Genomic DNA, 24,009 nt, shown 5'->3' on the forward strand with positions numbered 1-24,009 from the left:
TCAAAACAAAATGACCTTGAGTTAAGTAAGAATTATTTGCCAAAAATTTAAGAACCACATAATAGAAGAAGACTTAGAGATTACCTACCCCAAACTTTACACCATTGTAAACCTCATTTTCACTCCACATCACAAAAATATATTAATAAAAACAATTAGAGACTAGGCAAAATATAAAAGTATGGAAAAAAAAAACCCTACAAATGCAAGAATTTCAGCTTTACCTGATATCCTGATAACAGGAAGGAAATATTTGTGATCTTCTATGAAAAAAATAATAAATATTATCATAGTACTTACCATTTATTGAGTGCTTAAAGTGTGTCAAGCATGGTACTAAGAACTTTCTATGTGGTTTTGCATTTGGGCCTTATGACAGTCCTTTTAGTTTGATGTCTTAATTATCTCCCATTTTATAATGACTGTAACTGAGGCTTTATTCAGATTGACTAGTTACTCAAAATACTGTAAGTTTCAGAGCTGGAATCAATAACCAGACCACCTGATGCCCATGCAGAAATTTTGCCTTAACCACAAGTCGTATGGGCTGAAAGGCAAGTTTAGGTAATTGTTGTGCTTATTATCTGCCTATATTTATATGTTCTCTGTGCTTTAAAAAGTGCAGAGGAGCAGTTAAAGATGACCTTGAAAGCATGGGTGAGGGGCAAGGAGTTTTTTAACTTGGTGTGAAAGGGAGGAAGCCTGGTGCAGTATAGAAGAGTCCACTGATAAAAATGAAAATAATTTTTAAAAATGAAAAAAAATTCTTTTTTAAAGATTTTATTTATTTCTGAGAGGGACAGCACCAGCACGAGTGGGGGTTTGGGGGTATAGGGCAGAGGGAGAGAGGACAGAGAGAGAAGCAGACCCCCTAACTGAGCAGGGAGTCCAATGCTGGACTCAATCCCAAGACCCTGAGATTGTGACCTGAGCTGAAGGCAGATGCTTAACCAACTGAGGCACCTGGGGACCCAAAAGTGTAGATAATTCTTTGTACATGTAGCAATCAGGTACTGAACTAGAGTGACTCTTATATGTAGTTTTGATTTCTTACACATAATTTTGTATATGGCAGAAGCTTTTAACTTAAGTTTTTTTTTTTCTAGTGGAAAGAGTAAAAGAACAATTAAAACTTTCTTTGGAAAACAAGAATGGCATAGTCCAAACTGGTGAATTAACAGTTGTGCTCGATGGACTGACGATTGAACAAGAAAATCTAACAAACTGCAGCTCATCTCCAACCAGTAAGATAACTTTACGTGATTTTAAAATTTGAAGGGGAAAAAAAATCTAGCAAGAAGTATATAAAAACCTGCTTGCTTGCTTTCTTGTTGTTCAGTAGAAATACAGCAAAATGGTGATGCCTTACATGAAAATGGAGAGCCTTCAGCAAGACCAACCTCCAGGTAGATTATCTTATTTTAGTATTTGTGGCAAGATAATGTAACATTTCCCATATATGAAGTTTTAGATTTTATATATAATCTTTAGTTTAGAGTTTGCTATACAATTTAAAAGTTTCTATCTAAACAGGTCATTTCTTTGAATTCTTATAAAAGTAATTTTTAAAGAAATAACTTCATTGAGATATAACACACATACCAAAAGGTTTATTGTTTTTTAAAGTCTATATCTCAGTAGATTTGGCTGTAACTGTTACTACTATCTAATTTCAGAAATTCTCATCAGCCTTAAAAAGAGATGCTATACTCATGAGCTGTTTCTCCTCATTCCTTTCTCCTCCCAGATTCTGGCAGCTGCTAATCTACTTTTTGTCCCAGTGGCTTTGCCTATTCTGGCCATTTCGTAGAAATAGAATCATACAATATGTCACCTTCTATTACTGACTGTTTTTACTTAGTCTAAGGTTCATGTTGAGACATGTATCAGTTCTTCATTTTTTTTTTATTGGAAATGGCTTCTTAAAATCTGTATTTAGGCATATTTTATCAATAAATAGACTCAAATAATGTGGGAAAATGGATTCTTTTTACAATATGAATTGGCAGCTTCCTGTAGATCACTATAAGATACATGCTCCACAGATAGTGGTCTTTCCTCAGAAGTCACCCTGCCATCTCCAAGCTGCCTTGCATTCATGTTTGATGACAATTAATAAAAGCTTTCTACTTAGAATATTTTAAATTAGAATAAAACATATAATAGGTCAAATGTAATGGAGTGAATCCCTGAAAATGTAAAAGTATATTGCTGTAAAATTGACTTGTTAATTTGAAAAAAACATGCTGGTAGGGGTGTCTGGGTGGCTTGCTTAGTTGAGCATCTGACTCTTGGTTTCAGCTCAGGTCATGATCTCAGGGTTGTGAGATCAAGCCTCATGTCAGTCTTGAGATTCTTGAGATTCTCTCTTCCTCTCCCTTTGCCCCTCCCATTTGTGTACGTGCTTACACTCTCCCTGTCTCTCAAATAAATACATAAATCTTTAAAAAAAACCATGCTGGCATATGACAAAGTGTTGCTTCTAGTAATACACAGAATTACTAACATCATTACTCCTAAAATGACAAATGATTCTCATAGAACATTTGAACAGATAACTATATCTTCTGAATATATATTTGGCTTACATATGAGGAAATTAAGAACTAGGAGGGTACAATTAGGTAGATTAAAAAATTTTTTTAAAGATTTTATTTATGTATTCATGAGAGAGACAGAGAGAGGCAGAGACAGGCAAAAGGAGAAGCAGGCTCCCTGTGGGAAACCCAGTGCAGGACTCAATCCCAGAACCCTGGCTGGGATCATGCCCTGAGCCAAAGACGTTCAACCACTGAGCTACCCAGGCGTCCCTGTTTTTATAATCTTTGAAATACAATTTTAGATGGGTAAAGGAGCTTGAATCACCACCAGTCTATAACCTAATGTTGTTTATTGCATAGAGATAGTAAGACATTTTGAATGAAAGATTAGATCTACAGCTTCAGGGAGAACTTCAAGTGAGTTCTTATACTTAAACTCCTGGATCACTGATTCTTGCTTAGTGGCTGGGGAGGGCTGTACAAACCAGAAGAATCACTTGGGAGCTTCCTTCAAACTTCACTTACACAAACTTCTTCCTGAAGACATCTCGTTCAAAATATATAGGTGACAAAGGAAAGGAGAGTGGCATTCATTCATTTATTCATTTTTCATAAGATATTTATTAAGTGCCAGACACTAGTCTAACCACTAACAGTCCTGGCCCTGTTCTGGTGAAATTGCATTCTGGTGGGATGAAGGTAGATAGTAAACAAGTGAAGAAATAAAGTAGGTAATTGGCGATAGTGGTAAGAACTATGAAGTCATTGAAATAGGACAAGATGACAGGAATGGAACGGAGCCTGTTTTAAAGAGAGATGTCAGGGGAATCCTCTCTGAAGAAGTGCCATTTAAGCTACAATTAAAAAGCCAAAAATATGCTATCCGTGCAGAGTTCTGACAGGAGAGCCTTATTCTAGACAGAGGATAGCAATTGCAAAGACCTTGAGTTTATCTTTTGTTAATTTATGCTCTACAAGTTCTTCCAACTCTAGAATATAATATTTAACCTTTTTTTGGATTATCTTGTAGTCATTATAATATTACTATCTGTGTATAATAATTTGTAATTAACATTTGAAGATTTTACAGCATGTTTTCGTATTCTCTAAAATTGATACATAGTATATTTGCTGCAAGGTAAGCAAGGAGGAAGTTGAAGAGAAATAGATTACAAATAGATGGGCAGGGCTTAGGGACATGATCTGATTTTTATATATTTTAAAAAACATTAAGACTGCTTTGTGGAGGGCACATACAGGGTGGCCTGTATATTTGGAAAAACTCTCCTGTTAACTTATGTGACATCATCTAACTCCCTATCCACTGCCAGTAAGATTTAAAAACTTTGGCAGTTGTAGAATTATTTATTTGCAGTTCATGTGCTATAAATTTTTGTAACTCTGCAATATAATACTTATGTTTTCTGATTATCATGTACCCCTTAGTTTAATGCCAGTACATTGTAATGTGTAATCAGTATTTGAAGACCTTTTCACCTTATTTTTCAGTATTCAATAAAATTACAGTAGTTTGGAAATGATTTTTAAAAGTTCCATAAGCTTTTTAAAATACTTTTAGAGCATTTTTTTTTTTTTAGATGTTATTCATTTATTCATGAGAAACACACACACAGAGTGAGAGAAAGAGGGGGGCAGAGACAAGGCAGAGGGAGAAGCAGTCTCCACACAGGGACTCGATTCCGGGACTCCAGGACCACACCCTGGGCCTAAGGCAGGCACCAAACCACTGAGCCACCCAGGGATCCCCTAGAGCATTTTAATATAAAGATTATTCTTAGACTTTAAATATTTAAAATGTACGACTTGATCAAAATGGATTCATTTTGATTTAGTATGTGTATATATCTGAGTGTACAGATATCTGCTAGTGTGGATACACTTGGAAATGAAAGTAAATTTTAATGTAATAAAAGTATGCTCTTTTTTTCATTACTCTTTCTACCTATCACTTTGCTTTAATATTAAGAATTTGGTAAAGGTTTCCTATGACAATTTTAATGGAAAGTTAATTGTACTTATTAAAGAAAAGCATCTTTTTTTTTAAGGTTGGCTGTTGAAGGTACCAATGGAATAGATAATCATGTACCCACAAGCACTCTAGCTCAAAACGCATGCTGTTCATATGTAGTTAATGGAGACAACACGCCTTCATCTCCGTCTCAGGTTGCTGCCAGACCCAAAAATGCACCAGCTCCAAAACCACTCACATCTGAGCCTGCCAATGACACTGGTAAGCATGGTGATTTATGACTCATTGTTTAAATGAAAACTAAATTAAACTTTATGTACCTGTGCCTACACTTTTTACTGCACAATCTTCCTTAATCTTCAGTTTTATGATAGGAATGTAACGATCACAATACCTGAAATATTTTCTAATAATTTGAATTTTTCTAGATTATTTAGTAGGATATTCCAAATATATATTTAGCTTAGAAATAACAATACATTTCACTAAGCATGTTCTTATATGTTAGTTAGATTCTTAGGCTTCATGCCACAGATATTTTTGGAAATAATTAGATAAAGGGGCAGTTATTTATTAAGTTCACTCCTAATTCATGAAAAGTATAAGAATGATGAATGCTTATTTCAGAAAGGCTTATATCACTACTCTGTATCATTCTTGTCATCATCCTCCATTTAAACTCTGGAATTTGGTGTGTTAGCTTTTCTTTCTAAAATACTTAGCTGTTTGAGTAGATTGGTGAAAGTATCCACTGACCAGTAGATAGTTGCGTGGTTTAATGTTTGAGTATAATCAGATGTTGATGCAAAAGGGAGGAGGACTTACTAAGGCTCTCCCTGTTGCAGGATCTCTTATTTATACTCCATAGCTTGTCAGGTACTTTATAGGCCCTTCCCATTGGGAGCAAATTCACTTCCCACGTTCTTCTCTTATTTATCCTTGCCCAAAATTTCAGGGTGACAGTAAAACACAAGGGGAACTAGAATTGAAGGCTCCATTATAAGTAATTCCCACAACATTCACAGTAACTACTAGGAAACATAGGATAATCATAATAGCTAATGTTTGTGCTATCAATGTTCTAAACACTGAATGTCTGTTTAGTGATTTAACTTTCACCATAATAAATTGAAATAGATACTAAGATCTTTCCCTTTTTTCCTGGGAGGAACTGAGGCACAGAGATCACAGTTAGGGAGTAGAAGAGCTGTAACTGACATCCACCTTGACTGACCCTACCTCTTTCAACTCTCTGCCCTCTGCCTCCCTGTTCACTGTGTTGTGTGTGATTTTTATCGTGTCTCAAAGTCATACCATTCATCTTTTATACTCTGATGGGCTTCAAATAATACTCCCTCATCCAGCTTAGTGATTGTTTTTAACCTCTTCTGATAAATGTTGGTGACATCTGACAAAACAGTCCCCTGTGTCATCATTCTATTGGCTGGTTTACAGAGACTTCTGGAATCTCTTCTGTTGGTAGCAACCACTCTGCTAATGTTTTTTGTGTGATCTGTCATCCTTTAGAAGGAGGATGAATTCAGGTACTTCTCAAGGAGTGGGGTAATCTTTAAGGCATTAGTGCAAATATGGTATTTATTTTTCTAACCAAGAACTTTAAAAGTCAGTTTTCATGTTGGAGTGGGAGTATGGGTAGGAGTGTGCATATTCAGTGTATAACTCATTACATGTTTTAATCCCATACTAAAATCTTTAAAACCAAAAGGATGTTTTGGTAAACAACTTTGATGGCAAAACGACTAGAACTGATTTGAAGGTATTTATATTTCATCATGATTAGTGTATCTCTGCATTTTGCCACAAAAATATTGTGTAATTACAGTGTGTAGCTCCTAAGCCTTCTCACATACTACTGTAATATACAATATATGTGCCATATTAATTTCCTAAGTTCTGAAAAGTGACAGATTCTGGAATATACTTTGCCCCCTGGGTTTCAGATAAGGGATTATGGGCCTGTGCTAAGGAATTTTAAGACAAATAATTTCATTCTACCAGAGACAGTATTATACAAGAGAGTTTTGCGGGGAGATTTTTTTCTCTCTCTCCTGTTCATTTGACAAAGTTTTTTTTTTTTTTTTTTTTTTAATTAATTAATTCATGAGAGACACAGAGAGAGAGAAAGAGGCAGAGACACAGGCAGAGGGAGAAGCAGGCTCCATGCAGGGAGCCTGACGTGGGACTCAATCCTGGGTCTCCAGGATTATGCCCTGGGCTGAAAGAGGCGCTAAACCACTGAGCCACCAGGGCTGCCCCATCATTTGACAAAGTTTTGATTAAGAAGGTCCATTTGATAAGTAAGTTGCTATAAATATTAATTATTTTAGGCTAAAATAGGCAGTTTGTATGGTTCTGTATCTTGATACAGTTTGTAATCTCTCCAGTTAAATTGTCTCTCCATACAATTTCAAAATCAGGAAATTGGCGTTGACAAAACATTTCGCCAGTTACACCTGTGTTGTGTGTGTGTATATAGTTCTGTGCAGTTTTCTCATGTCTGGCATCATGTAGCTGCCACTGCAATCAAGATACAGAACCGCGCCATCGCCAAAGGCCCGTGTACTCGAACACTACCTCCTTCATAGCCACCCACTTCTTCCAAGTGTGAATAGACTTTAAAGAAACTTAAAGTGCTTATATATAGAAGTAGTTCTTCATGTCACACTTTTAAAAAGGAGTAAGAATGATACGCAAATACTCCAGTATTTCTGCCTTTTTCTACTTTATTTGAATAGTTACAGTAAGGGCAAATGCATGGTGCTTTGAGATGTACATATCATAAAGCACAAGAGAAACTTCTCAAGGATTAAACAAAGTAGGCAGATATGTCTTGTAACCCACATGTCATAATGGCTGAATTAAGGATTGGGATACATTCATTAAGAAACCAAGTCAGTGAGTGGCACCTGGGTGGTTCAGTCAGTTGAGCATCTGACTCTGGATTTGCACTTGGATCACGGTCTCCGGGTCCTGGGATCAAGCCCTTCATTGAGCTCTGTACTCAGAATGTAGTCTGCTTGGACTTCTCTCCCTCTGTCCCTCCCTCTGCCTGGACATGTGCTCTCTGAATAAATAAATAGAGATAGATAAATAGATTAAATAAATAAATCACCCCAAGTCCATGGGTGTGGTCTTTTATCTATAGAGAAGGAAATGCTTCTTTGCATAAACTTCTACTACCCTACCTGTCACACATTTTAAATACTAGCTTACATATAATTCTCCATATTCTTTCATGAGCAAAGAACCTATGATCCTGACCTCACTCCTCTTTCTCTGCCTTCCATTTTCCTTCAAACATCTTTATATCATGTTAACAGATGTTTATTTTGCAGCTACCATAGATAGATGTTGATTTTACAGGAGGACGCTGCTTGGTGGCTGGGTACATACACATCAGAGTTTCTCAGTTTAAGCACTGTTGACGTCTTGGGCCAGAAATTCTTTATTGTGGATGGCTGTCCTGTGTATTGTACATTCCTGACCTATACCTACTAGATGCCAGTAACATCCTCTCTTTCCCCTAGTTGTGACAACCAAACATAGCTTCAGACATTGTAAAAATGTCTTTGGAGTGGGGGACAAATTTGTTTCCAGTTGAGAACCACTGATATATCTATCTGTCTATCTATCTATCTATCTATCTATCTATCTATCTATCTAATCTCTCCAGTTAAAGATATGCCATCCTACCCTGCCCAGAATTTCCCATTATTAACATTTTGCATTACTGTGGTATATTTGTTACAATTAATGAACCAGTATAAATACATTATTATTAACTGTAGTCCATAGTTTTCATCAAGGCTCACCCCTTGTGTTATATGGGTTCTGTGAGATTTAAGAAATGCATGTTGTTGGGGCGCCTGGGTGGCTCAGTGAGTTAAGCGCCTGACTCTTGATCTCAGGGTTGTGAGCCCCGTGTTGGGCTCCACGCTGGGCATGAAGCCTACTTCAAAAATAAAATAAATGAAAAGAAAAGACATGCATGTTGTCATATACTCACCAGTACATGACATGTTGTACTGTACTCACCAGTACAGTATCATAAGGGATTGTTTTACCATTCTCAAACTCCCCCATGCTCTACCTGTTTATCCTTTTCCCCATATTCCTAGCAACCAGTGATCTTTTCACTATCTCTATAGTTTGGCCTTTTTCAGAACATCAGATGTTTGGAGCTTTCTTTGACTTAGTAGTATGCATTTAAGGCTCCTCAATATCTTTTTGTAGCTTGACATCTCATTTCTCATACTGCCGAATAATATTCCATTGTATGGATATACCTAAATTTGCTTATCCATTAACCTTGAAGCATCTTGGTGGCTTCCAGCTTTTGGCAATTATAAATATAGCTGATATAAACATTCATGTGCAGTTTTTTTCAACTTAACTGGATTGAGGACCATGGCTGCTGGATTATATAATAAGAGTATGCTTATTTTTGTAAGAAACTGCAAAACTGTCTTCCAAATTGGCTGCACCCTTTTGTTTTCCCACCAGCAATAAGTGATATTTTCCTCTTGCTCTGCTTCCTTACCAGTATTTGCATATTAAGGAGAGTTTATTATTTTTATTTTTAACAGTGTTGAATCTTCCATCCAGAGGTGTTTTATGTCTCTCTCCATCCATTTTGTTTTAAAATGTCTCTTAGTAATGTTTTCTGGCTTGTTTAGATAGGTCTTGAGGGTAATTTTAATGTTGAACTTATATAGGGTCATTGTGCTAAAATGTTTTAATCGGTACTAAGTTTTTTAGTTTATTCTGATGAGTGTTCGAAATAAGCTTACCCTCTGTGAATGAGTTTTATCTTTTTATTTCCAATATTTTTCACTTTTTTCTTGTCTTAATGCATTGTCAAAGTAAGCAGCAATATTGGAATGGTGATTGTGATCTTCCTTGTTTTGTTCCTGATTTTAATTTGTTTCTGACCTTAATGGAAATTCTTCTAATGTCTTACAGTTCATATATGATGCTTACTGTGGGTTTCTGATGGGTAATCTAGATTGTTTACTAATTTTTCTTGATTCCTTTTTTAAAGTGTTTTGTCATGGTTTTATTGAAAGCTTTTTGGTTTGGATTGCAAATAGTCATACTACTTTTTTAAATGTTTGCACAGTCCGACTTCCTAATATAATTTCCTAATGTTGAGCCATCTTTTAATTTATTTAGTTTCAACTTTAGGGTTATATTATCCTCACAGAATAAATTAAGAAACTCCATTTTTCTTTTTCTTCTCTAATGTACTGTGCCACTTTAAATAACACAGAAATGATCTGTTCATTGAAGGGTTTATAGAATTTTCTGAGAAAACTTAAGGGAGTCTTGTGCTCTTTCGTGGAATAATATTAGATCTTTCATCACCTTTTTCGTATTTATGTGGTGACTTTTTCTTTCTCTTTTTTACTTTCTTTTTAAAGATTTTTAAAGTAATCTTTCCACCCAATGTGGGGCTTGTATTCAACACCTCTGAAATCAAGAGTCACTTGCCCCACTGACTGAGCCAGCCAGGTGATGAGTCTTTTCAATTTTTCTTTCTCTTGACATAGTTAATATATTTCAAAAATTAGCTTTTTTTTTTTTTAAGCATTTACACACTCAGGGTGGGGCTCAAGAGATCAAGAGTCACATGCTCTACCAACTGAGCCAGCCAGGTGCCCCTTAGTTCATATATTTGAGACTTATAAAGTGGTTCTAACATATATTTTTCTTTATAAAACCCAGAAAGGTACACTTCATGTCTTCTCTAACTTTACTGGTAAGAATTCATCTGAAGCATTTGTTAAAAATAACAGATTCCCAGACTCTTCCTTAGAGATTTCCCATAGAAATTCAGTTAAGTCTAGGATAGGAACTAAGATCTGTATTTTCAATGAGATCCCAGCTGATTCTTATCAAGTAAGTTAGGAAATTCTGATCTGTTTTATTGGTCTTTTAATTTCTTTTACCATTTTTCCTGCCTGGCGCTGGAATTGATTGCTAAGCTCATTTATTGCCATTCTTTCTTATATCCTTAGGTACTTTGGCTTTGTCTAGGAGCACTTGATACAAGTGTTTTCATTGCTATTAATTTCCCTAAAGTTTATAATTTCATGATTATTTCTTTTTTAACTCAGTATTATTTAATTTCTCTTCTAAGCAAATTGATTGTGGATTGGGGGAGAGCTACCATTTTTATAGACATAAAAATATCATTTTTTTCACCAGTAAAATGGGAATAATGCTGTTACCTGTCTCAGCATTGTACTGTAAAGACCAATTAAGATAACCCTTAAACAGATTATGTCAGTAAACATTTTAATAAGTTGTATTTTATTGTTTGTTTCTATTTCTTGTAGTTAGAATATGGTCTCATTGTATAATTGGGGATTTTCCTTTGGTGTTTTACATCTCAGGTTTTCTAAAAGTTCTTAAGAGGTGTTTGGATGGAAAATGTATATAGTGGAAACTCAAAGCTACCTATCTCTAACTGTAATTTAAGTCAGATGTGTTATCAAATCCTTCATACACTTAATTAATATTTCTACTAAACTCTTTAATCTGCATAGTTTTGAAAGAAGTATGTTGTTTATTTCTTCCTCTGTGATTTGTCTTTAATTTATTGATTTAGCAAATATTTATTGTTTTCATGTGCCAAGAATTTTCTAACAGTTGGTGGATACAAGAGTGAATACAATTAAGTTCACACTCTGAACTTCATAATGAAAAAAAATAAATACATAAAATGATTTCAGAACATGAGAAACTAAACAGCTTAGGGACTGGTCAGAACAGCATTAAATAAGGTACTCAAGCACTGCCTCAATTGCATTTTGAAGATGTAATTGAGCATGTACTACAAATGATGAGAAGAAGCCAGTCATGAGTATTCTGATACCATGGGAACTGTAAGTGCACATCTCTGAGTGGGAAGGAGTTTACTGTATGCAAGAACAGAAGGAAACCATTGTGAGAAATCAGGGGTAGACGTGGAGCAGATTAATTTCATCATAGGCTGTGGTAAAGAGTTTAGAATTTATTCTGGTAGTAATGGGAATCCACTGGTGTATCCAATTAGGATAGTGAAAAGATCTGTTAAATGTTTTGAAAAAGATTTCTTTGGACTGTCATTTGGAAAATGAGTTGTAGTTAGACAAAAGAAAAAGCAAGCAGACTAAAATTAAGAGGTTGTTGCCAGTATTGAAAGCAAGAAATGATGGAGCAGGAGGTAGTGGTGCGATGGAGAGAAGTGCTGAGAGCACTTGCTGTTGAATTTTTATAAGAGAGAAGTTTCTGCCTTGAATGAATGGTGTTACTTAGTATTTCATTCTTTAACAGTTTGTGTTTTGTGTACTGTACTGTGTTTTAGTATGCATAAAGGTTTATGACTGTTAACTTCTTTTATTCTTTTCCCATTTGGTGTTATTTTGCTTTGAAAAGAATACTGCTAAGCCTTTCCATTTTTGGACATTAATTTATGCACTGTTGAAGAATAAATATTAAATGAGATAATTTTTAAAGTGAAAATCATATGCGGGACACCAGAATTTAGTCTATGAACATTTTTTTTCATTTCTCTATGTTATCTAACAGTGTTTGGTATGGGGTAACTGTAAATATTTTCTTTCTTGTATTTTTTTTCCTCCAAAGCCATTCTCTCCCCCATATTTGGACAGAACTCGATTCATTCTCTTGGTTTTTTTGGGTTTTTTTGTAATTAGTTTGATTCCTTTAATAGTACATTTCCTTTCTACTATTTAAGTCTTTTTCCTTCTTTAAAAATCTACCTGAAGATTCTATTACTCTTAATTAAGTCTCCCTCTCCCCATTTCAATTAGAATTTTATGTGGAATTTTCTAATAGGTTTTGGTCAATAATCTATTCTCCTTCTAGTTTTAACTTGACTTACTTTAATAGGGATACATAATTGAAATTCATCAATCACATTTAAAATGAATATTAAGGGATCCCTGGGTGGCGCAGCGGTTTGGCGCCTGCCCTTGGCCCAGGGCGCGATCCTGGACACCCGGGATCGAGTCCCACGTCGGGCTCCCGGTGCATGGAGCCTGCTTCTCCCTCTGCCTGTGTCTCTGCTTCTCTCTCTCTCTCTGTGACTATCATAAATAAAAAAATTAAAAAAAAAATTAAAAAAAAATTAAAATGAATATTAAGACAACTGTATTAGTGGATCCCAGTACTGAGTCATTCTTCAGAAAGCGTAGAATGAATTTCTGCATCTTTTTTGGCAGTCCCCTGTAGTACTGTTTTCATTAATGCCATTGTATTTCCCCTATTAGCATTTTTGATATTAGCTACTATTTGCATATGAAAAGGGAGATTAAAAGGGATCATTTAAAGTTTTTATATAAACCATGCAGACTTTCACAATTGATCATTTGGAGGAAAGATATGTTATGCTCATGTTGGTTTTTCTTTTCCTTAAGGTTATTAGTATGTATATACACACACACAGTTGACCCTTGAGCAAGAGGGGATTTGGAATACCAACATCATACACCTCCCAACCGCCTCCCACCCTACCAATTGAAAGTCTTTGTATCACTTTGGATTCCTCCCACAAATGTAACTACTAATAGCCTATTGTTGACCTTGAAGCCTTACCAGTAACATAAAGTCAGTTAACACTTATTTTGTATATTATATACTGCCTTATTACAATACAGTAAGATAAAGAAAATGTTAAAATCATAAAGAAGATTCATACTGTATTGGAAAAAATCTGCAAATACATGGACCTGCGTAATTCAAATCTGTGTTGTTCCAGGGTCAACTGTATCCTTTAATTTACATGTTCATCTCTAAAATGTGAGCAGGAAAAAATACAATCTAATTTTATTTTCATCAGTACCTGATACAGTACTCATGGTGAATTAAGTACTAAATAAGTGTACCTAGTGAGTTGTTTGCTTTGTCATTCCTTGGTAGTTCATCTTACTGATTTTTCTCTTTTCAGTTAATGGAGAATCATCCTCATCTGCACCAACTGATAATGCTTCCGTCATGGGTACTGCAATAGTATCTGAAGAAACCGCCTTGTCTTCAAATTGCACTAATACTACTGTTGAAGATCCTCCAGTTCAAGAAATACTGGCTTCCTCAGAAAACAATGAATGTATTCTTTCTAACAGTGCAGCATTTGGATCTGAAGCTAGAAGTACTTTAGACCCTGCTGCCTCTAATTCTGGAAATAATTCTGCTTTTGAGGCAGCCAAATTAAGACAGCCAGATGGGTGTGTGGAACCTGTAAGGCAACAGTCTGGAAATACCAACACAGAAACTTTGCCATCAGGGTATGTTAAATATATTTTTTATAAGTTTCACTTAGATTTGAATAGCAGCTTTTTGGTAATACGACTGTTGAATTTATATATAAAATTTTTGCATTGGTTAGTAATTTGAAATCAAAGTTGGAATCTGATACAATTTGCCACAAATCAAGTACTTTTTAAAACAGGGAACAATTACTTATGAAGTATGTGCAGTGTGAAGGGAAAAGAAAAAACCTTGTGTTAATTTGCAAGACATTCTTGATTTGATTCTTGGTTTATTTTTACTGTTAGATAAGACTGGGTAGCACTACATAATTACCTCACTTCCCTAGCTTCCTTTATGGTCTGCTCCCCAGGCCCAGCATAGCTAGCCATCCTTTTTCTCAGCACTGAGTGCTGGAAAAGTCACCTAACCCTGCTAATAGCTCTATTGCAAACTCAGTTTTTCGTTACTGCTTAATAATTCCTAATCTCTTTTAAATTTCTCACTGAAAATATTCAGCTTCCTGAGATTTCCTTTAAAGGGTTATTCTGTGTGTGTATTCCATTTGGTCATGTCTCCCAGATTTATATAACAGGTTTTTTTTTTTTTACTCGGCTCTAATGATACTAATATGAGTCACTCATTATCTCTGACTTCAAAAAGCTTATTTATAGTGACTTAGACTTGTAAACCTATATGTGGTACAGTTTGACTATGGTATAGTAGAAGTATGGATGCGGTGCTTTCTTACACGACAGCGGTTAGAATGGTTCCCTTTGGAGCTGTTGAAATTGTACTTCTAGAGGTCTTACCTTACTGCCCTCAGTTTTTCATTACAGTCATTTTGCTCATGGCCCCATATTATATTCTGAACTGGTTTTTCAGTGCTCTTTGCTGGCTAATCTGATTCTGCCCACTGCCTATAGTCGTTTCAGCCCTTTTTGGCCTTTGGTCTTCTGGCCACGTGTTCTTCCTCTGTTGGCACTCATACTCTCCCATCACCGTAACTATTAAATCTGTATGTCCAGGCCAGACCTTTTTCTGAGCTTATTTTCAGCTACTTGCTGGAAATCCCCACTTGTTTACTTACCAGCGTTGTAGACCTTACAGTATCTACCTTTTTCTCTCAAAAATCTCTCATTGTCTCTTTGTTTTCTGTTTTGGTAACTTAGTCCTTTATCCTAGTTTCATGAGTCTGCCACTGCGACACATACATATTCAAAAGCTGTGAAGAACCTCATGGTCTGGGGGCACCTGGGTAGCTCAGCGGTTGAGTGTCTGCTTTTGACTCAGGGCGTGATCCTGGGGTCGAGTCTTTCATGAATAAATAAATAAATCTTTAAAAAGAAAAAAAAGAACCTCATGGTCTGATGGGAGGGTAAAGATAAATAAGGAGCAACTATACTGTACAGTTAAGGCTGGGCTAGAGGTACGTTTAGCAAGCTGTGGACGGGAACATATACAGAGGTCTTTCAGGAGAGTAGCCTACACTATTGAGATCAGAAGATCAGAAAATACTTTCTGAAGGAGATGATCCTTACACAGATTTCTAAAAGAGGGTTAGGAGTTAGTAGAGCAATAATGTAGCCACTAGTGGTAGAAGGAAGGCTTCATTCTCAGTAGAGCCAACTGCATGTTCAGATTTCTAGCATCCATAAAAATGTGTAAGTGGAACTCAGGAAATCGTATTTTGTTACAGCTTGAGTTCAGCATTTGAGGAATTGACATATGTACTGAAGACTAAACAGTCCTATGAAGAATTTTGTATAGTTTTCTGAGAGTGTGGGAGTATTTTCCTGAAAACCATGAATAAACATTAATGACTTTTAAGCAGGATCGTAGTATAGCCCTGTTTGCATTTTAGTTAGGTCATTCATTCTAACTGTGGTGTAGACAGAGTAGGAGTCAAGGAGACAGGATAGCAAACAAACTGGTTTATAAATGAGAGAAGCAGCCATTATGATTTAAAATGGTAGTAAGAACATAAACTTAATTCTATGGGGCCAAATAAATGCTTCAGCATGCCTGTAGCCACCAGATATGATGTTTGTGTTAGGAGACTTTTGTAGTAACCTGGATAAGTGATTTTCAGATTGCAAGTTTGCACCTCATTTGTAGATTGTGACCAGCATTTGAAACATATAATTGAAATAAATCAGTATTGGCTGGAATAGAAAATACTGAAGACTGTCAGTTGTAGTGAGAGTAAACGTCGTTTCCAGAAAGTTTATTTTTCTGGTGGGTGTTTGTGTATATAAAATCTCTGTAAATAGCAATCTAGTACATAAAGAGATGTTTATGTAAACCACATTTCTTATTCTGTAGCTGTCATCAAAAAAAGTTTAGAAGCAGGGGCTCCTGGGTGGCACAGTCAGTTAAGTGTCCCACTCTTGTTTTCAGCTCAAGTCATGATCTCAGGATTCTGGGATTGAGCCCCTTGTAGGGCTCTTTGCTCAGTGTAGAGTCTGCTTTTCCTTCTCCCTCTGCTCCTCACTCCAGCTCGTGCACTCTCTCTCTCATTGTCTTTCTCTCTCTCTCTCAAATAAAATCATTAAAAGATTATTTCTTTTGATTTTAAAAGAAAAGATGCTTTTAAAAAAGAAAAGTCTGGGGATCCCTGGGTGGCTCAGCGGTTTGGCGCCTGCCTTTGGCCCAGGGCGCGATCCTGGAGACCCGGGATCGAATCCCACGTCGGGCTCCCGGTGCATGGAGCCTGCTTCTCTCTCCTCCTGTGTATCTGCCTCTCTCTTTCTCTATGTCTATCATAAATAAATAAATATTAAAAAAAAAGAAAAGTTTAGAAGTTACTAATCCAGATGAAAAAATAGCCAGCACTAAGGTGGATGCTGTTCTCTTGGAGTGATGATAAGATGTGTCCTGGTCGGGACGCCTGGTGGCTCAGCAGTTGAGCATCTGCCTTTGGCTCAGGACATGATCCCGGAGTTCTGGGATCGAGCCCCACATCAGGCTCCCTGCATGGAACCTGCTTCTCCCGACTCTGCCTGTGTCTCTGCCTCTCTGACTCTGTGTGTGTGTGTCTCATGAATAAATAAATAAAATCTTTAAAAAAAAAAAAAAAAAAGATGTGTCCTGGTAATTAGTTGTGAGGTGGTTGAAGGATAGAACAGTGGAACCAAAGTTGATTCTTCTGGCTTAGGCAGTACTCTCTTTGTGTAACTGTCTGAGTTAGCAGTTTTCAAATTTACATTATCTTCTCTCTCTTTCCTCAGAAGTTTCTTAGTTCCTATGTTTCCTGTCTTTGTAACTTGCTCAGTTATTTAGCTAACTACTAGTGGAATCACAGTGCCTGGAATCACAAGTGTTCTGAGAGAAGAGTATTCCAGTCTGGAGAGGACATTTGAGTATTAGGCCAAGCCTTATCTCACCCAGAGACCTTTGCATTTGCCTAGACTTTCGTGTGGAATGTTACTCCTCTGATACCTGCATGACTCATTCAGGTCTCTGCTCAAATGTTAGCTTACTCCAGAGGCCTTTTCTGGTTCCCCCTGTTTAAATCAGGCCCCTCTGCATCCATCCCCTGACCCTGCCTTATTTTTCTCCAGCCTTTTGCTAGGAAAATTTACAAACATGCCTGAAAATTAGAAGAATTTGACAGTGAACACACCTATATGTACCACTAGATTTTGTAATTGACATTTTACTGTTTGCTGATCTCCTGTCTCTTCATCTCTCTATCCATCTAACTTTTATGTTTATTTTATTCTTTTAAAAGTTTTTTTTAATTTATTTATTTATGAGAGACAGAGAGAGACAGAGGAGAGAGAGAGAGAAAATGAGAGAGGCAGAGACACAGGCAGAGGGAGAAGCAGGCTCCATGCATGGAGCCCGACATGGGACTTGATCCCAGGACTCCAGGATCACGCCTTGGGCCAAGGGCCAGCGCTAAACCCCTGAGCCACCCAGGCATCTCTCCATCTAATTTTTAAATGCATTTTAGTGGGTTGCAGACATCAGTACATTTTGACCTTCAGTACTTGAGCTTGCATATCATTAGAGTTCAATATTTACTTAAAGTTTTCTAGGTAAAATTTACATAGAAGGAAATGCATAAGACACTATTTTGATGAGTTTTGACAAATGCATACATGGGTTAACCCACACCCTTATCAAGATACTAAATATTATTATCACCCCAGAAAGTTCTCTAAGTACCTTTTTCAGTCAGTCACTGTCCTGATTTTTTTCCACTATAGATTTTAGGTCAGTTTTCCCTGTTACAGAACTTAATATAAATGGAATCAGTATGAACACTTTTGAGTAGGGTTCTTCTAATCAGCATAACTTATATTATTTTTCTTTATAACATTTAGATCACCACGTGACATGTATTTGTGTCTTGTCAGTTTTCTCTCCACTGGACTGGAAAGGGCTTTATTTTGTCCATTTCTATATTCTGATGCCCAAAACTGTGTCTGCTACATAGCAGGCACTCAATAAATATTTGTTAAGTAAGTGAAGTAGTGCTCGATTAAATGATTTTGAGTGAGTAAGCAACTGGGCAAAGGTTCTAGCTTGTAAAAACCTTCTGAGGAAATGGTTAACAAAGTCAAAAACTACTAAAAAATTCAAGTAAGAAAAGAACTGAAAGGCACTGCTTGAATTTAACAACAAAGAGATTATTTATTGTTGACCTTTGACAAAGCAGTTCCTGGGAAATGGAGCTGTATTCAGAATGCTGTGTGATAGAGTGAATGAATGGGTGGAGTAGATATGTTTAGAAAACTTTTAAAGAGAGCTGGTATATAAAACTTTTTACCTGTGAACACACAGAGAAAGGAATATTTGGTTGGTAGAAATGCCTAAGAGGAGATACAAAACTGAGGATTAGTTTTTGTTTTATAAAATGGGAGAGACTTAATGGTTAGTGAGTTTCTGATGGGCAAGAGTTCGTGGACATAGAGGTTAGTAGTACAGGAGAGAATGAGGTAACCATTCATTGTGGTTTAGGAGAAGGCAAGTCTTACTATCTATCCCATTATCCAAGTTTTGAAACCAGTAGTTATTCATTTAGTAACTAAATTCTTTTATTTTTTATTTTTAAAAGATTTTATTTAGTTATTCATGAGAGACATGCACACACAGAGAGAGAGGCAGAGACATAGGCAGAGGGAGAAGCAGGCTCCATGCAGGGAGCCTGATGTGGGACTTGATCCCGGGTCTCCAGGATCACACCCTGGGCTGAAGGTGGTGCTAAACCGCTGAGCCACCCAGGCTGCCCTAAATTCTTTTATTTTTATTGTAATATATTTCACCAAATTTTTCCACATTTACTGTTTTTAAAGCAAGATCTTCGTTCAATAGTAAGTTGTGAAAATTTATATAAAATGTCCTAGAGAGACTAAAACCTAAATACTAGAAAGGAGAGTATTATGGTTAAAGTGATGTGTGGCAGTTATAAATTAGCACTTATATCCATGAAATTAAAGAATTCATGTGAAATTTCATCATTTGGCCAGGTAATTTGTACGTATAGGGAAGTATTCATGAATTTCCGCCACTGGGATATTCTGATCTCTTGCCAGTTCTAGCCCACCACTTCTGTAGAACTCATGGGTACAGCTCTAGCTGGCTACCGCTGTGAGTCACCCAGACCAATCCAGAGCATCATGCTTTGCTCTGCACAACCCCTTCCCCTGTACCAGTACCTTCCTCTGTCATTGCTACAGAAGGCCTTGGGCACCACGTACACATTGGGGATTCACTTGTAGCAGCTGTCCTGCCTCAAAAGGTAGAATCTCACTTTGGGAGTGACAGCTTAGCAAGTTGCCTCCCCTTGGACCAGCTGCTAGGAAAATGAGGTGTGGGGCATGACAGGACTTTTTGTTCTTACTATATAAATACCTACATGGTATTACTGATTTTGCCTTTTCACCCATACAGCCAAAATATTTACTATTTGGTACTTTACAGAAAAAGTAGGGAGAGAGGTAAAATCTGATAGCAAAAACACTGGAATTTAAAAATGAACCCCTGTTTTGGAAAAATTAAGAACAAGTGGCCAGCGTGCCTGGGTGGCTCAGTCAGTTAAGCATCTGAATCTTGATTTTAGTTCACGTGATGATCTCAGGGTCTTGAGATTGAGCCCAGCTTTGGGCTCCATGCTGGTTGTGGAACCTGCCTAAGGTTCCATCTCCCTCTGCCCCTCCCCCCTTTAAAACAAAGAATCAATGGCTTGCGTTATGCTTAGAACATGAGGGCCTGCTGAATAAATATTCATGAATGTTAAATTGGGAATATTTGCAGCTTACCTGAGATAAAACTAGAACAAGGTTTCATAGCCCATTATATAGATGAAATACTTGGGTATGTTTATTTTTTTCCCCTAATAATGTAATGTGTTTCTGATCGCAAGCTAAGACATGACCAAGTAAAACATACGTAAGACAAAAACACTCAGAGATTGTGTCTATATATTGTTCCACCAGTAAATATATAAGAGTTTCTTTGTGTCAGAGTTTATTCTAGGCCCTGGGTGTTCAGAGGATCAAGGGAGCCCAAGATTCTGCTGCTGTGAAGTATGTGTAACAGCAGGCTGACCAGCTGGGGCCTTGCATACACAACCTCTGCAGTAATGCCAAATAGTGACAGGTTTTTTGAGGAAAGATAGAAGCAGGTGAAGAGGTTACCGAGTAGCTATATAAATTACTGTTTTGGATGCACCTATAGAATAATTTTAAGAAAATGGGATCATACTCTACACAGTGTTTTTCAATCGCTTTTTATCTTTTTTTTAAATTATTTTTCAAGTTTTTATTTAAGTTCCAGTTAGTTAACATACAGTATAATTAGTTTCAGGTGAGAATGTAGTGATTCATCATGTAAATATAACACCCAGTGCTAATCACAAGTGCCCTTTTAACGCCCATCAGCCATTTAATCCATCCACCTCATTTTCTCCCCTTTCTCCCCATCTTCCACTCTAGTAATTATCAGTTTGTTCTCTGAAGTTGGGAGTGTTTTCTGGTTTGCCTGTTTTTTTTCCCCCCGACTGTGTTCATCTGTTTTGTTTCTTTTTTTTTTTTTTTACCAGAAGTCAACTATATGATTTTATGTGTGTCATTATATAGTGCTATTAATAGAAAATGAAGTTGACAATTCAAATTGCTCTGGATACATATTAGTACCACCAGTTTTATTTGTACAAGAAATGACTGGTCCACTGGACTTATCTAACTCAGTAATAATTACTGCTATTTCTTGACAGACCAGTGATACTTCCCCCATGGTTTAAAAGTACAAAAACAAAATAGTTAGAAAAAAAACCCCAAGTATAAATAATGCAACCTTTAATCTATTAAGTGTTACTAAATTGTTACCACTGATTATTATAAATGATTTAACTTATTTAAACTAAAAAAGAGTAATTAAACTTTTCTTCCTCAGTTTTTGGGCCAAGGAACATGCTTGGCAAAACATAAAAAAACAATAAAAGCCAAAAGTTTGTTTGATTTTTTAGGAAAAAAAAATCTCAATTTGGAAAGAGAAAAAATTTTCAAAGCTTGTCAGAATAAAAATGGAATAAACTCCTTTAAAAATGAACTATTTGTCAGTTAATTGGTAGAATTTTGGTAGTAACAGTAACTTTAATCTACTGGAACCATGACATCATCTCCTAAAGGTTCACTTATGTGAACTCATGACAGGTATGAGTAAAGACTAGCAATACATGGCAGTAGAGTTGCTGACAAAAGGGGAATATTAACGGTCAGTAACCACCTATTTTTAAGACTAAGTACGTGATAATACTGCCCTTCCACTCATTTGTCTCTTTATCTAAGATTAAGCTGAAAATGACAGAAGTAATTTACTTTCATGAATACACTGATGTTGATGCTAGAATCCTCATTTGGATCTGGGGGGTTGGGAGGATTAAAACACACTTCATTAAAACACATTAATTTTGTCAGATAATGAAATGCTCAATATAATGCCAAGCACATTCAAGGGAAGTAAAATCCTTTAAGGTTTTAGGGCTTCTTAAATTCCGCCTATGAGTGACATCATGTAGTATTTGTATTTCTCTGACTGACTTATTTCACTTAGCATAATACCCTGTAGCTCCATCCACATTGTTACAAATGGCAAGATTTCACTGTTTTTGATGACTAATATTCCAATGTGTAGATATACCACCTTTTCTTTATCCATTCATTATTTGGTGGACATTTGGGCTCTTTCCATTATTTGGTTATTGTTGATAATGCTGCTATAAACATCAAGATGCATGTATCCCTTCGAATCAGTTTATTTACTAATTTTAGGATGTGAGTGGTGGATGAGGCAGAGGAGGAGAGAGAAAATCCCAAGCAGACTCAAGCCCAGTGCGGAGCCCAATGTGGGGCTTGATCTCACATCTGTGAAGTCATGATCTGAACCAAGATCAAGATGCTTAACAGACTCAGCCACCCAAGCACCCCTTAAATCAGTATTTTTGTAGTCATTGCGTTAAATACCTAGTAGTGCTTTTTAAAACTTTGTCATATGTCAATATCAGTACAAGTAGATTCACACATTGAGCAAATATTTAGTAAATATTTATTTAAGCACCTCTTCTGTGGCAGGCACTGGGCTTTTTGCTGTTAATACATGATAAGCAGTACAGACTTAAAGCTCAACCTTCATGAAGCTTGTGGTCTAAATATGTTATTTTGCCTTATTCATTTTAAGTAGACTCCACACCCAGTATGGAGCCCAGCATGGGGCCTGAACTCACAGCCCTGAGATCAAGACCAGGGCTGAGATCAAGAGTTGAATGGTTTTGTAGTATTTCCTTGTGTATTATTGTTGTGTAACAAATTATCCCCAAATTTAGCAGTTAAAACAACAAAGCCATATCATCTTAAGTGGTTTTTGAGGATTCGGAATCTGGAAGTGGCTTAGCTGGGTGCTTCTATGCAGGTTCTCATGAGGTTGTGGTCATCTGGAAGATGATTGAGTAGAGCTGACCTAGCAAACCTAGGGGAGCTAAATTCTGGCCTGGGAAGGGGACAAGCCTGATCTCCACATTGGCACTCCAAAAGGGTCAGGAATTGGTAGCATCAGATAGAGTGGGAAGTGGTGGTGAAGATGACACTACTATAAGCTGCAAGATTGAAAGTCACTTTGAGAAATGAATCCTTAATTTCCCTCCCTGCAGCTAGGACTACTACCCTGCCTACAGGTGTTTTCTCTGGAAGTTTTCTGCACTTGGGGACACCAGGCACACTTAAAGGCAAGGACTGTGCTAAATCGGGACATAAGTGAACCTTTAGGAGATGAGTAAGTGAATAAAGTTTTAAGTAAGTTTTCCAACGTACAGCATTCTTACCTACTCAAATCCCAGAATATTGACAATAGGATTTTACCTTTCTATGCAGATTGGAACTGCCTTTTATTGAAACCCCTCACCCTAAAAAAGACTAAAAATACTGGTCTCTGTTCTCCAAGTAAATAGCCTCATTCTGTGCTCCTTCAGTCAATCCCAGAATCTACACCCAGGCACACTAAGGTCCCAGTCAGTTTTAATAAGCTCAGAGACATAAGAGTAGATAAAACTTAACGAAAGAGGGGGAGGGGCAAGAGGGCGGAAGAGTAGGGTCCCCAAGTTACCTGTCCCCACCAAATTACCTAGAAAACCTTCAAATCATCCTGAAAATCTACGAATTCGGCCTGAGATTTAAAGAGAGAACAGCTGAAATGCTATAGTGAGAAGAGTTCACGCTTCTATCAAGGTAGGAAGGGGGGGGGGGGTAAAGAAACAAAAGGCATCCAAGGGGGAGGGGCCCCGCGAGTGCCCCCAGGACAGGAAAGCCCCATCTCGGAGAAACAGGAGCTTCACCAATCTCCCCGGGCAGAAAGGCTCTCGCAGGGAGTTAGAGCAGGATCCCAGGAGGGCGGCGATGCCCTCAGGCTCCCTGGGACACTAACAGACACCTGCGCCCGGGGAGAGTGCACCGAGCTCCTTAAAGGGCTGTAGCGCACATATGGCTGGACCCGGGAGCAGCTCCGAGGGGCTCGGGCGGAGGCTCCGTGCAGAGGGGGCTGCGCTGCCCCAGGAACAGCTCGGAGGCGGCTCCAGCAGAGGAAGAGGCTCTGCGCGGAGAGGGTTGCATGGCCCCGGGAGCTCGTAGGGGCTCAGGCAGCGGCTCCGCGGAGAGGGGGCTGCGCGGCTGGGAGAACGAATCCAACAGCGCAGGCCCGGGAGCA

The 24,009-nt window shown here is 37.3% G+C and overlaps 1 protein-coding gene and 1 long non-coding RNA gene across 11 annotated transcripts in view; one reads left to right on the plus strand and one right to left on the minus strand.

The window, feature by feature from the left end:
• The window catches only part of LOC112650780 (uncharacterized), a 30,678-nt gene extending 24,706 nt beyond the window's left edge, over positions 1-5,972 (minus strand). For 2 of the 3 annotated variants that reach the window (XR_003130437.3, XR_003130436.3), the window contains exon 1: positions 5,845-5,965. This is a non-coding gene — a long non-coding RNA (uncharacterized LOC112650780). Of the gene's footprint in view, positions 1-5,844 lie in introns of all 3 variants that reach the window. The other variant, XR_003130435.3, reaches the window with a different exon arrangement.
• Positions 1-24,009, plus strand: part of WWP1 (WW domain containing E3 ubiquitin protein ligase 1) — a 117,115-nt gene that overhangs the window by 45,945 nt on the left and 47,161 nt on the right. For 5 of the 8 annotated variants that reach the window (XM_049103865.1, XM_049103868.1, XM_049103867.1 and 2 more), the window contains 4 exons: positions 1,107-1,244; positions 1,340-1,406; positions 4,607-4,791; positions 13,505-13,841. In XM_049103865.1, coding sequence (XP_048959822.1) covers positions 1,107-1,244; positions 1,340-1,406; positions 4,607-4,791; positions 13,505-13,841 — 727 coding nt within the window. Of the gene's footprint in view, positions 1-1,106; positions 1,245-1,339; positions 1,407-4,606; positions 4,792-5,974; positions 6,075-13,504; positions 13,842-24,009 lie in introns of those variants that run through there. The other 3 variants (XM_049103866.1, XM_049103870.1, XM_049103872.1) reach the window with 2 other exon arrangements.

Source organism: Canis lupus, chromosome 29, assembly GCF_003254725.2.
Source record: "Canis lupus dingo isolate Sandy chromosome 29, ASM325472v2, whole genome shotgun sequence".
In the NCBI taxonomy this organism is placed as follows: domain Eukaryota; kingdom Metazoa; phylum Chordata; class Mammalia; order Carnivora; family Canidae; genus Canis; species Canis lupus.